Source organism: Lynx rufus, unplaced genomic scaffold, assembly GCF_022079265.1.
Source record: "Lynx rufus isolate CCGP_SWC_20201006 ecotype Redwood Valley unplaced genomic scaffold, mLynRuf1.p SCAF_1, whole genome shotgun sequence".
NCBI classification, from domain to species: domain Eukaryota; kingdom Metazoa; phylum Chordata; class Mammalia; order Carnivora; family Felidae; genus Lynx; species Lynx rufus.
In genome coordinates this window covers 28,844,135-28,857,196 of record NW_025814823.1, presented here as the reverse complement: position 1 = coordinate 28,857,196, position 13,062 = coordinate 28,844,135, and the positions used below count along the sequence as shown (strand labels likewise).

The 13,062-nt window shown below is 36.1% G+C and overlaps 1 protein-coding gene across 1 annotated transcript in view; it reads right to left on the bottom strand.

The window, feature by feature from the left end:
* Positions 1 to 13,062, bottom strand: part of VWA8 (von Willebrand factor A domain containing 8) — a 374,773-nt gene that overhangs the window by 110,311 nt on the left and 251,400 nt on the right. Inside the window, exons 34-39 of the mRNA XM_047074862.1 lie at positions 9,747 to 9,857; positions 8,764 to 8,828; positions 8,208 to 8,333; positions 6,931 to 7,040; positions 5,947 to 6,101; positions 877 to 1,072 (exon numbers count right to left, since the gene is read on the bottom strand). Of these exons, the coding sequence (XP_046930818.1) occupies positions 877 to 1,072; positions 5,947 to 6,101; positions 6,931 to 7,040; positions 8,208 to 8,333; positions 8,764 to 8,828; positions 9,747 to 9,857 (763 nt within the window). The remainder of the gene's footprint in view (positions 1 to 876; positions 1,073 to 5,946; positions 6,102 to 6,930; positions 7,041 to 8,207; positions 8,334 to 8,763; positions 8,829 to 9,746; positions 9,858 to 13,062) is intronic.

The window sequence follows — 13,062 nt, the reverse complement described above, 5'->3', positions numbered from 1 at the left end:
CTTCACCTGCCTCTTCTACCATAAAAAGCATTTTGAGGAAATGGTGATTTATTTGGAAGAAGTGAATTCTAAATATTATCATATAACCAGGACTTCCAAACCCAGTAATAGATTATAATACATGTAGCATTATAGTTCTTAAGTTCACGGTGATATAATGAATGTAAACACAGGACAACATATTACTACCACTACGATGCAAATAATAATCTGTGGCTCAATGATCAAACATTTTCATAATTATCCATTATGATGAAAGCCTATGTGGTCCAGCAAAAGTAGCTCTAGACTTGGGACAGGAAGACCTTAGTGCAGATCTGGGCTCTACCAGCCACCGGTGGTGTGGCCCTTGGCACGCCATCTTGCCTTCCTTTGTCAGCTTCCCTGCATATAAGCTAGAGAGTACACTGATGACAGAATGGGGATTTGAAGATTAAATAAAGGTATATAAGGAAAAGTGGCACAGGACCTGGCATATATCTTGCGGTAATAAATATAAGACGACTTTGAGAGAACTACTAAGTGAAATCAGTCTGCAGGAGTCCCTGGTCTTTCATCATAAGTCGGGCCCCATTTTCTATGCCTAGTAGTCTAAGAATTTTTAAAAGTCCTTTTGAAGACATCTTCTAAGTTAAGTTATTGTACAGATTATAAAGCAAAGGAAAAAGAGTTCTAACAGCAGTGGCTTCAATCAGAGACTGCGAGAAAATGACTGAAAACTTTCTGAGCCCACACCTCGGACTTTTTAAGCTGCTAGATCCTGGTAGACTTATCCACATTTATAAATACAGAATGACAATGATAAGTTAAATATCCCTACCAAAAGAAAACTAGGTTTACGACTTTGGCAAATTAGGAATTGGTTAAGTTTCTTACCTTTTGGGTAGATATCTTTTAGAGGGACTTCTCCTGGGGGCAAAATCCTGACTATCTGATTAGTATCTAAAAGAGTCACACAATTGCTCTGCTTTGGACTTTCACTTGTTTTCTTTCCTCCATAGAATGTTGTGTCAGTGACATTTGGTTTATGAAGAGATGATGGCCTTTTCCAAGAATAGACTTCACTGGGTGACTGAAAGAAAAAAAAAAAAAAAGATTAAAGTACCGAAACATAGTTGACCCTTGAACAACACAGGTTTGAACTGTGAAGGTCCACTTACATGGATTTTTATTACAGTAAGTGTATTTTCTCTTCCTTATGATTCTCTTTCTTTAATTGCAATAAGTGTATTTTCTCTTCCTTATGATTTTGTTAATGACATTTTCTTTTTTCTAACTCACTTTATTGCACATATGTAATGTATATAACATACAAAATATGTGTTGATCATTTATGTTATCAGTAAGGCTTCCAGTCAACTGTAGGCTATTAGTAGTTATGTTTTGGGGAGTCAGATGTTATATTTGTGGAGTTGTGATTGTGTGAAGGGGGTCAGCACCCTAAATCCCCTCTTGTTGTTCAAGGGGCTATGGTACTATAAACTATATTCACCACACCTGCTACAATGCAGCCCTTTAAGCAGATACCGGTGGTAAACTTGTATTTCACAAGTATAAGAAAACCAAATTATTTCTTGACCTTTTTGAATCTGGTGTAAAAACTAGCTGCTTCACCAATAATTATAATTTTTAGGCAAATGTGAAATATAAAACATATATATATATATATATATATATATATATATATATATATATATTTTACCTTGAAATAAATGAAACAAATATCTGGTTCATTCATTCTCTAGCATAAGTAACAGGACATTACCAGCATTCTGAGGTCCCTGAATGCTGTATCCCATTCATATCTCCTGTCTGCCCTAGATGTTTATAACTCTTCTGGAATTTTGTGTTATTTTTTCCCTCTTGCTTGACTTCAAATTTTTACCAAATATGTATTTATCCTTTCCTACTCCAAGATCATAGACATTCTCCTATGTATTCTCTAAACATTTTAAAGTTTGTCTTTCACATTTAAATCCTTAACCCATTAGGGATTTATTTTTGTGAATGGCATGAGGCAGGGATTCATATTCGTCCTTTTTTCACATGGATAGCTAATTGTCCAAATACCACCAGATACTAAATGGCACTGATTAACATTGCTATCATAAAATACAGTTCTCTATATGCATGCATCTGTTGCTGGGTACTTCATTCTGCTCTCTTATTTATTTTTCTTCCCCCACGCCAATAACACACTGTCTTAGTTACTGAAGCTTTATAATAAACCTTGAAATTTAGTAGGTTCTTCTTCAGCAACGTCTTGATTATTACTTGTCCTTGCTTTTCCATAAAAATGTATGAAAGTTGCATTTGCTCTGTATCCTTGTCAGCACTTGTTACTGTATTTTTTTTTTATTTTAGCCATTTCAAAGGCGTATATAGTATCTCATCATGATCTAAAAAATTTTTTTTTATTTTTAATTTTTTTATTATAATTTATTGTCAATAAAAAATTAATGTTTATTTTTGAAGGAGAGAGAGACAGAGTGTGAGTGGGGGAGAGGCAGAGAGAGGGGAAGACACAGAATCTGAAGCAGGCTCCAGGCTCTGAGCTGTCAGCACAGAGCTCAATGCAGGGCTTGAACTCATGAACCGTGAGATCATGACCTGAGTCAAAGTCGGATGCTTAACTGACTGCGTCAGTCATGATGTCCCTTTCATCATGACTTTAATTTGCATTTCCTAAATGACTAATGATGGTGAGCATCTTCTCATGTACTTAATCTCTGTATCCTCTTAGGTAAAGTCTCTGTTTAAGTCTTTTGCCCCCCCCCCTTTTTTTTTCACATTTACCTCCAAAGTTGTTTCTATATCTATCTAAATATATTGAAAACTGTGAGTTCACACAAATAAATCCAATTCCAATTCAACGAGATTCATTTTAGTTTTTTTCCTTTCTTTATCTGTAACTCCCTTCTAATGAGAAACTAGATTTCATTATCTTTAATATATTTACTTTCTTGCTCAGTTCTACTGTATGTGACTCATATCCCATCCCATTACTAACCTTCCCTCCTGGGCAAATGCCCTCCTTACTCTCCTTGGTCCTGACAGTCCACATTGGGCTACGCTCATGAAAGGATGCCCTCCTTGCCTTACTTGGGCGCCTACACCATGTTACTTCTACTTCTTCATGGGCACCGTCTGCATCTTGCCTGGAGTGAATTCCCATCACAAGTGACGACACCCTCCCCCATCACGGATGTCCTCACCTGCTCAGTCTCTGACCTCTGATACCTCACACTGGGTCACTATTTGCCCATATTCTATATTGGAATATTTGTTTTCTTGCTCTAGAGGTGTTTTATTTTGTTTTGAGAGAGAGAGAGAGAGAGAGAGAGAGGGAGAATGAGCGGGAAAGGGGCAGAGAGAGAGGGAGACATAGAATCTGAAGCAGTCTGCAGGCTCTGAGTGTCAGCACAGAGCCCAACGTGGGGCTTGAACTCATGAACTGAACTGATTGTGACCTGAACTGAAGTCAGACACTTAACCGACTGAGCCACCAGATGCTCCAACTTGCTCTTGAGTTTTAAGAAATCTTTGTATGTTCTAGATACAAGTCCTTTGTTGGAAATGTGATTTGCCAATAGTTTTTCCCAGCCTTATCTTTTCATTCTCTTAACAGTGTCTTTCACAGAGCTAAAACTTTAAATTTTGATGAAATTCAATTGATCAAAAATTTTGTTATGGATTATGTCTAAGATTCTCAGTACAATGTTTAATAGAAGTGGCGATAATGGGTATCCTTGTGTTATTCTTGATATGAAAAGGAATGCTTTTAGTGTTTCACTATTGAGGATGATATTTGCTATAGGTTTTTGTGACTATGTGGCATGAAGTTAGGAAAGTGATAATAAGCTTATAATAATTTAAGTGCCTCTGATAATGCTATAAAAACTTAATGAGAGGTGACATACCCCCTTATTGATAGCTTTATGAAGGATTAAAAGAAATTCACATAAAAGCAGGAAGGCACTGTGATACAAGAGAAAGGATACAGATTTGAGGGTCAGTCACACTTGACCTCAAATCCCAGCTCCCTCACTCATAATTTGTGTGGCCCAGGAGATATATCTTCTCTGTTTGCTTCTTCATCTATAAAACCTTGTAAAATTATTTTAAAAATTAATTATCATGCATGAAAGTTTTAGAATAGTGCAATGCCTGACTTTTGTGTTAGGTCCTAAAAGGTATGACTGTTACCATAAAATGTTGAAAGGCTCCTTAACTGACCCTAGTCTTTCATTTAACAAATATTCACTGAACACCTCCTGTATGTTGTGTGCCATATTTTTTTTTAATTTTTTTTTTTTTCAACGTTTATTTATTTTTGGGACAGAGAGAGACAGAGCATGAACGGGGGAGGGGCAGAGAGAGAGGGAGACACAGAATCGGAAACAGGCTCCAGGCTCCGAGCCATCAGCCCAGAGCCTGACGCGGGGCTCGAACTCACAGACCGCGAGATCGTGACCTGGCTGAAGTCGGACGCTTAACCGACTGCGCCACCCAGGCGCCCCTTGTGTGCCATATTAAGTAGGGGGAGATAGAGCTTTTTTTAATGTTTATTTATTTATTTCGAGAGACGGAGAGAGAGGACCTGAGTGGGGGGAGGGGCAGAGAGAGAGAGGAGAGGGAGAAGTGGGGATAGAGCTTTTAATTTAACAAGGTTACTAGTCCTACAGGCTATAAAGGATTCCTATAAGGTTAATACAAATGGTGTCTTATACTCAGTGTAAAATACTTTTACTTTCTAAATCTTTATAGTGACATTACATTTCTATACTAGTTTCTTCAATTGGAAGATCAGTATTTTAAAGAATTCCACCTCCAGAAAAATAGCTCTAGTATTTTCTCTATTGATGACAGCACTCATTAAGAAAGCATACTAAACACAACTCTCATTCAGTCAAGGCTGCAGTAGATACTATATTCCAACAACATGTTTCATTTTCAGTTATATAATACCATAGCAAATGCTTTCTCCTTGATAATTAGGAAGACATATGGCAAAATCCTAAGCCACATATTATCCACTGGGTTTTGGATTTCAAATCCCTGAAGTACTCATCGTTCATTAATTACATTAAAAAGTTGAGCTTATGTGAGATTGGTGTACCATCATGCAGAGCCCATGTTTTTATCTTTAAATGATTCTATTTAAAAATAAGAGCTACAAAGGAAATTATGAAAATTAAATGTTTAATCAAAACACATGGAGCTACCTCTAAGGTTATTAGATGGGAACATGGACTTAAATCACCTTTATATTTCATTTTCCCACATTTCCATCAGAGGAAGATGGGACCTAGCTTCACCTGAAGTCAATTACAAATAGTCCCTTCTTTACACATAACAGTACGTAATGGCAGGAGGGACCATCTAAGGCAGATTAAGTTGAGACTATCACCATAATCTGGATGCTGCAAAGACACAATAAGTCAGAGCAAAACTCAGCGGAAGGTGAATAGATGTTCGTGAGTGTTGAAAAAATTTAATTGACAGTAATGAGACCCCAACAAATTTAACTTTAAAAAATTCCGGAAGACATGTTATTTTGTTAAGTTTCCAATGTTCCTCTTGACAGATTACACGAGCACACAACAAGATGACACGAGCACACAACAAGACAATATGATATAAAATTACCATCAGTAGGTTAAGCAGTTAACTGTATCACATGAACTCCCATGTACGGAGAATACGGGCTTTCCCTTACGAACCAATATAATTGCATTACCCTATAAATGGTAATTTTAAAAAAGCAATGAAACTCTTTATGTAGAATGCATTTTTTAATGCCTGATTTGGAATATAGTCTTGATCTAAAATGTTTACCAGAATATCATTACATTTTTAATCACTCCTCAACTAGCCTTATAGATTAGAGGCTAAACCAAGTAGAAAAAAAACATCTATTAAATAATTGAAAATACTGGTGCTTACCATGAGATCTGGGAAACCGACAACAACCGTAGCATAACTAGTCTCATCTGAGAGAATTCGGTTAGGAGAGGCAATCTTTTGTCCCACTGCTGAACTTAGATTTTCAGATGATAGTTGATCACTTGAAATTTTATGAGGTATGCTGAAATCTGTTTCTGCAGTGGCAGAGAAACATTAGATACCATATGCCCCTACAATGCTCCAGGAATTAATTTTTGCAAGATTTCATTCTTGCCAACTCAAATAGAAAAGCACAAGTTAAAAAAGAGAAAACAGTTTAATTATATTCATGGCCTTTTGTTTGAGAAAACTCCGTTTTTACAGTCAAGGCGTCTTCTCTAAGTGGATGCAAGTATTTACTGAATTCAAAATTTTATTAGTGCTTAAGAGACTCCTAAAAACTGAGAACAAACTGACGGTTGATGGGGGGTGGGAGGGAGGGGAGGGTAGGTGATGGTATTGAAGAGGGCATCTTTTGGGATGAGCACTGGGTGTTGTATGGAAACCAATTTGACAATAAATTTCATATATTAAAAAAATAAATAAAATAAATAAACATTAAAAAAATTTATTAGCAATGCATATTATCACTAATAGCACCCTGCAGAAATGATGTGAAACTGCCCCAACCAGTGCTGGTAATGGTATGTTTTAGATTTTTTCCATAAGTACTATTCACCCCCTAAAACTGTGATGAATTAAGTAGACATCTGATGGTCTGTGTAAAAAAAGAAAAGATGCTACCCTAAAAGACTATTAGACTTGGCACCTGAATGTATATAAAAATTCTGATTTCTCAGTTAGAAAAATCAATGACAGAACTTAAAAAAAGAGTAGATTCTCATTTACTATTTCTAAAGTAGTTACTAAGCTTTCCCTTTTAGTATGAACTTAACATATGTTGATGTTACTGCTCTAAAAGGATTCTAGGGGACTGTAAGCACGTACCCATACAGTCATAAACACAAAGAACATGGGATTTACCTTGTATGACTCCAAATCCTGTGCTAGGCAGCTCCTCTTTCAATGCGTACAATTGGCAAACCCCGCTGTCCTCAGATTCGATGTGTGCAGGCTTAGTTAAAAGATATTTCCTGCAAACAAACAAAACATCTAAGTGAAAAAAGTTCTTCTTTTTTAATAATTGTGCGTCCAGGCTATGAAAAATCAGAATTCTACCCCTTTCCCCCAACGCTTCTTTTTTATATTCAGAGTAAAACTTGTAGTTTCTGAGTTACCTCATGAATTAACAAATAACTTCTCAATACTGTGTATAAGGAGCAGCGCATAATAACAATGCACTAATAAATATGAGCCAAAATCTAACACTTCCTGTAAGAGGAAGGGCTGCAAAAATAATAACAATAATAATAATAATAATAATAATAATAAAATAAATAAATAAACAAATAAATAAAGCAATTCTAATGAGAAACTACCCCCACCCCTGTATCATGGGACCGGCTATTGATATGACTGTTTCATCAGTCAGTCAGTCAAGTGGGAGCCTGGTCTCTGATTTCTGACCAGCTGAGGGACAGAAGCCCTAACCATTGTAACCACTGCAATCCCCTTGATCTACTTATTTTTAAGATTTCTAAAATAGGGATGTAAAAATAGGCAGAAATCTTTTGCAGCAGGCTACTTCTGCTTGTGACCCGAGGGGAAGAGAGAGTCTGTATTTAGCCAGTAGAGGTAATGTGTGAGAGAGGGGGACTTAAAATTTACTGTGCACCCTATTTATGTCAAGTGCATATAATGGCCCTTTCTTCAAGAAGTGTATATAGTCCAATGGTGGCAGGCAACACAAACACGAACATAACTAAGTAAGAGCAACCAAGATAGAATGAAGAAGAAACTTCTAAGAGGTGAATTCTGTGAAGTTTCAAAAAGGCAACAGCTCTAGGGCAGAGACTATGACCCTCTGAAGAGAGGATAAATCAAAAATCTATTTTGAAGCATCTCTGGTTTGGTAAGAATACAGTGGATTCTCAATGTACTAATAGGAAAAATCCAAAGAAATATGGATCAGACATAAAAGTCATTATGTTTCTACTGTTCATTTCAATGTCATTCTCTGAAACACTTTCATGATTACTCCGTGAAGTGATATTTAATTGGTTTTCATTTTTTCCCTCCCCTTCTTCTTTCACCTATAGAGATGCCAAATTCAGAAACTGTGTGTGAAAAGACAGACTGGAAGACAGAACAGTAAGGATGCTGGGTAAATGCTCTATGAGACGCTACGTAAATCCACCCACTGGTGTGTTCCACTCTCCACCAGAAGCCACTTGTCCTCCGCTACAAGGAAGACTGTCTTGAGGTCGATGGGAAGTGAGATGGTGTGTGTTCGCCCTTCGAGAACATCCAGCACAGTCAGGCTGTTCCTGAAAGAGGAGAAGAAAACTATCTGAAAGGAAATGATGAGGGTAATGATTGAGTAACAATGGCACAGTCATTTCATGATACTTCATGCAACCCTAAAGAGAATGTTTTCAAGACTAAATAATAATAAAGAGAAATGTTAATTGAGAAAACAGATCTATAAAACTCTAAACTCTGTAGGGGCATGCATAGGAAGAAATAATGGATGCTGATAACCACCAAGCTGGCAGTGGTGGTACTTTGAAATTAAGAGCACTGTCTTTTCTTAGGTCTGGATTTAAATGTTCTCGCAATGTGGGATGAGTTGCTTTTACAATAGCATATTTGTAATGTGGTTATATTGGTTTTATAATAAGCAAGTATAATTAAATGAGGAAACAGAATGGGCAAACTAAGGATCCCAGTTTAAATCTTCTATAGCAAAGCACTCACCCATTTTCTTTGTAGAATACTAGCCAGTTTTTGTGCGAAAATTCTTTACACATTTTATAAGTTTCCTAAAGACAAAACCAAACAAAATATTCACATTAAATGTGTGAGATGCAGTCATGTCTCTTCAGTTGCTTTCCCTTAAATAAAGTTCTCCAACATGTAAAACATGTAATCCTGTGAGAAGCCGCCTCTTTATTTACTCCAAGGCTCTTACGGTGATGTGGATTTAAATACAATTCAAAATTTATTGTGAACTATGTGCTAAAACATCTTTTAGGATAAAAGTTTAAAAAATAATGCCAAATACTGGTTAGAGATAAATATGCTATCTGGCGAGTAACTGTGGAATTTATACCATAATATAGACATAAAGGAAATACTGCTTTTTGTAGATTTGGATGTATTTACGGCATTTAAAACATCTCTCTTTTTTTTTCTTTCCATGGTCTTTTAAGACTTATGTATTGCAGGGCAGAAGGTAAGTCGTATTTTATATCCATTACCTTTCTCTGAATGGCAGAATAAATTCTCTTGGGTTGGCCTGAAACTTATTTACTAGTTTAATTTAGTTAATAAGTTCAAATGTTTATTCATCTAGTAGGTGCACCCGGGTGTCATACTTGCCAGTTTATCATATAAATCCAAAACATAAACATATTAACTCAAAAACAGTTCAGTGACTGCATGATTAGGAATTTGTCATGAATATCACCCTCAAGAAGCCCACGAAGCTCTATCATTATTATAGCTCAGTCCTGACAAGTCTTCATGTGAGTACGATGTATACAAAAAAAAGCTATTGGTGTTAGTTATATGTGTATCAGTGTCTTTTCATATTGCGTTAAAATCTACAAGCGCACAATAAGAGAATTCTCTTGTGCTGTAAATAAAAGGCCCTGAGAAGAATGGGCATGCATGCATCTTTAAGGTAGAAAACTACAGAAGTCCTTGGCAACTTGCTGGACAAGGTGGGTATTCCTTACAGCTTCCTCCTTGTTCCACCAGGAAGATTTCTTAGGTGTAACCTCTTCGGAAGGGAGGATGAGATGTCGAAGGGCTCGGCTAGTGGTGTCTAATAAGAGGATGACATTACTCTGGAAATAAAGAGAACAGTAAACAGCTCAAGATGTTCTTTTTTTTTTTTTTTTTTTTAAGCAGCAGCTTCTTGACAACCTGGGAATAAAACATATAGTGGTAAACCGAAAGGAAGATGACAATATTGAAATACTTAAGAGACACCATAAAGATACTAAATGGTTTTCCTTAATACAGAATTTAAAGTAGTAGATGGTTTTATGAAAATATTTCAATTATGTAATGCAGAAGGGAGTCTCTTTGAAGATTTTATCTTAAAACCATCCCCTTCTATACACAGGCTATTTTAACCATGGTTCTGTTTTATTATATACTTGAAATTAAGAGAATTGATAATTTTTAAAGTCCATTTACTTTCATAAAACTTACATGTCAAGAGTGTTTTGTTGAAAATTGTCTTACATTGTGCATAACTAAATCTCACTCATGCTTTTCACAAATCCAGATTTACTTCAGAAAATGTGTACATGATAAATAGATGGGTTAGCAAGAAAATATCAGGATCTCAAGAACTTAATTCATAATGAGTGTGTCTTCATTTCAAAACTCACAGTTGGTGCTGTAATAATGTACAAACAAGAGATTTCTCTCCAGTAGTATTAATCACAGTTTTGCAAATGAAGTAATAATCTCCCAGTAATTAGCAGTGTTTTTTCAAGAAAAAAAATTTAAGTAAATCTCAAGCATTACAATCAATGAACAGAAATACATGAATAAGAACTTAAAATTGAGAAAGCCAGAAAAGATTAAATATTTTAAAGAGATGCTATTAGCTTGGCTTTTTTTTTAAGTTAAAATTTAAACATGTTTGAAGATTAGACAAAAAGGTTTGCAGGGTACCTGGGTTGCTCAGTTGGTTGAGCGTCTGACTCTTGGTCATGATCCCAGGGTCTTGGGATTGAGCCCCATGTTGGACTCATGCTGAACCACTGACCATGGAGCCTGCTTGGGATTCATTCTTTCTCCCTCTCTCCCTCTCTTTCTTTCTCTCTCTCCCCCTCTGCTCTCTCTCCCACTCACACACACTCTTTTTCTAAGATAAAACAAAAATCAAAAAACTCCGAGAGCCCCAAAAACGTTCGCAAAAAGGCACGTACAAGCTGTTTGTCAAGCCTCATTGTTATGCAATGGTCTTTTTCTAGAAAGTTTTTGTTTTGTTTTGTTTTAAATTTGGGTCTTCTCCAGCTATCCTAACCCTTAGGAACTTTTCATTTCAAAAACTTTCTTTGGGGAAAATGAAGTCATAAAGCACCCAAAGAATTACTGTATAGTTTGTGAAATATAGGAGACAAAATAAAAAATGTTTGTTGGCTTGTTTCTTAGTATTTACTGAGCAGCTTATATTTAAAGCACAAAGGAGAACACAATAATGAATTAACCATGACCCTTGCCCTCTCTTATGTGGTCCAGTTAGAAATAAAAAGAAAGGCAAAACGATTGATGATGGGCATTGAGGAGGGCACTTGGGATGAGCACTGGGTGTTGTATATAAGTGATGAATTATGAGAATCTACCCCCAAAACCAAGAGCACACTGTATACACTGTATGTTAGCCAACTTGACAATAAATTATATTAAAGTTTAAAAAAAGAAATAAAAAGAAAGGCAGAAAGATTGATGATTCATCCACTAACCTGGGACCTCATAGTGCGGTTTCAAGTGTATTTTACTAGCTAATTGTACTGAAGTGCTCAAAAATTAAAGTAGTATTTGTACCGTGCAGTTTCCTTCACTGAATCCTGGCTGTTAAAAAATTCTATTAAACATGTTGACAGAGTTTAAACTTCTCCACAAACATCACTCTTAGAAAGCATCATTGGTATGACAGGCAATTTTCCATTCAGGACGTGTGTTACAGATATTCTTTTTAAAATCATTTCATACGAGAGGTATTATTTCTGGCCTTTGAAAGTTTGAAAAGGATGGCAGTACCTTAAATTACCTTAAAGTTACTTAAGAAAATGTATTAATTAACAAATTAAAAAGTGACAGTCTTATTCCATTCTAGATTAAATCTTTTTTTTGAGGAAGTATTTTTTTATTTTTATTTTATTTTATTTTATTTTATTTTATTTTATTTTATTTTATTTTATTTATTTATTTTTTTTAATATTTATTTTTGAGACAGAGAGAGACAGAGCATGAATGAGGAAGGGTCAGAGAGAGAGGGAGACACAGAATCCGAAGCAGGCTCCAGGCTCTGCGATGTCAGCACAGAGCCCGACGCGGGGCTCGAACCCACGGACCGTGAGATCATGACCCGAGTTGAAGTCGGATACTTAACCGACTGAACCACCCAGGCGCCCCTTGGAAGTATTTTTTTAAAGGAGAAACTCTTTCTTGTGTGATAAATATGAACAACATTAACATGAATTCTTAGCGCTTTAGCAGTTTGGGATAATATTAACTTTTCTAAGCAAAAGAAAGTTCTAAAAATAATGTTTGATTCCAAAATATAATTAAGCAGAAGAATAAGCAGATGATTAAACAGATACGATTAAGCAGAAAAATAAGTATGGTTTTGCATTTTTCTTCCTTTTTAGGGTCTAATACTTATATACTCATAACTTGGCATAAGCAAATTGAAAACCTGTGCCTTTCTGAACGACAGAAAGCATATATGTATTTGCAGCCATCGTTGGACTTAGAATTAGTTTTAGAAACAATTGGCAACATGAAGGAGTTCTGTTGGTCCATCCTTTTGGATGTTAATGGTTTCCTTCTGTAAATGACTAATGATATATTCTGAGTTTAAAAATAGAATTTTGCGTCACACATGAGTACATGTAACTGTGGCTTTGGTGCTCCTTTAAGGGGGGCAGGGAGAAGAAGTGAGCAATTTTATTATGTTTGTATCTGACTGGGAGAAAAGTAACCTCTGGATGACCTCAATGTCCTAAAGTCTGAAATTCTAAACTTCGTACAGATGTAATAAGTAATCTCATGGCAGGAGAGGGGGAAGGGTGGAGGGTCTTTATTTTTAGGCATGGCCAAGTTTCCCTTTCCTCACTTAAGATTTTATTTTAGCGAGGAAGCTTTGAACAACTTCTTTAACCAGGGAAATGCATCCATAGCAAGCTTTAGACAAGGGATAGTGGAATTAATGGCAGTGATTCTCTGCAATATTTTAGCTCTGCTCTCAGTGAGGGCAGGATGGGGAAGGAGGAACTGATGGCAGTGCACACATTTGTTATTTGATTAGAA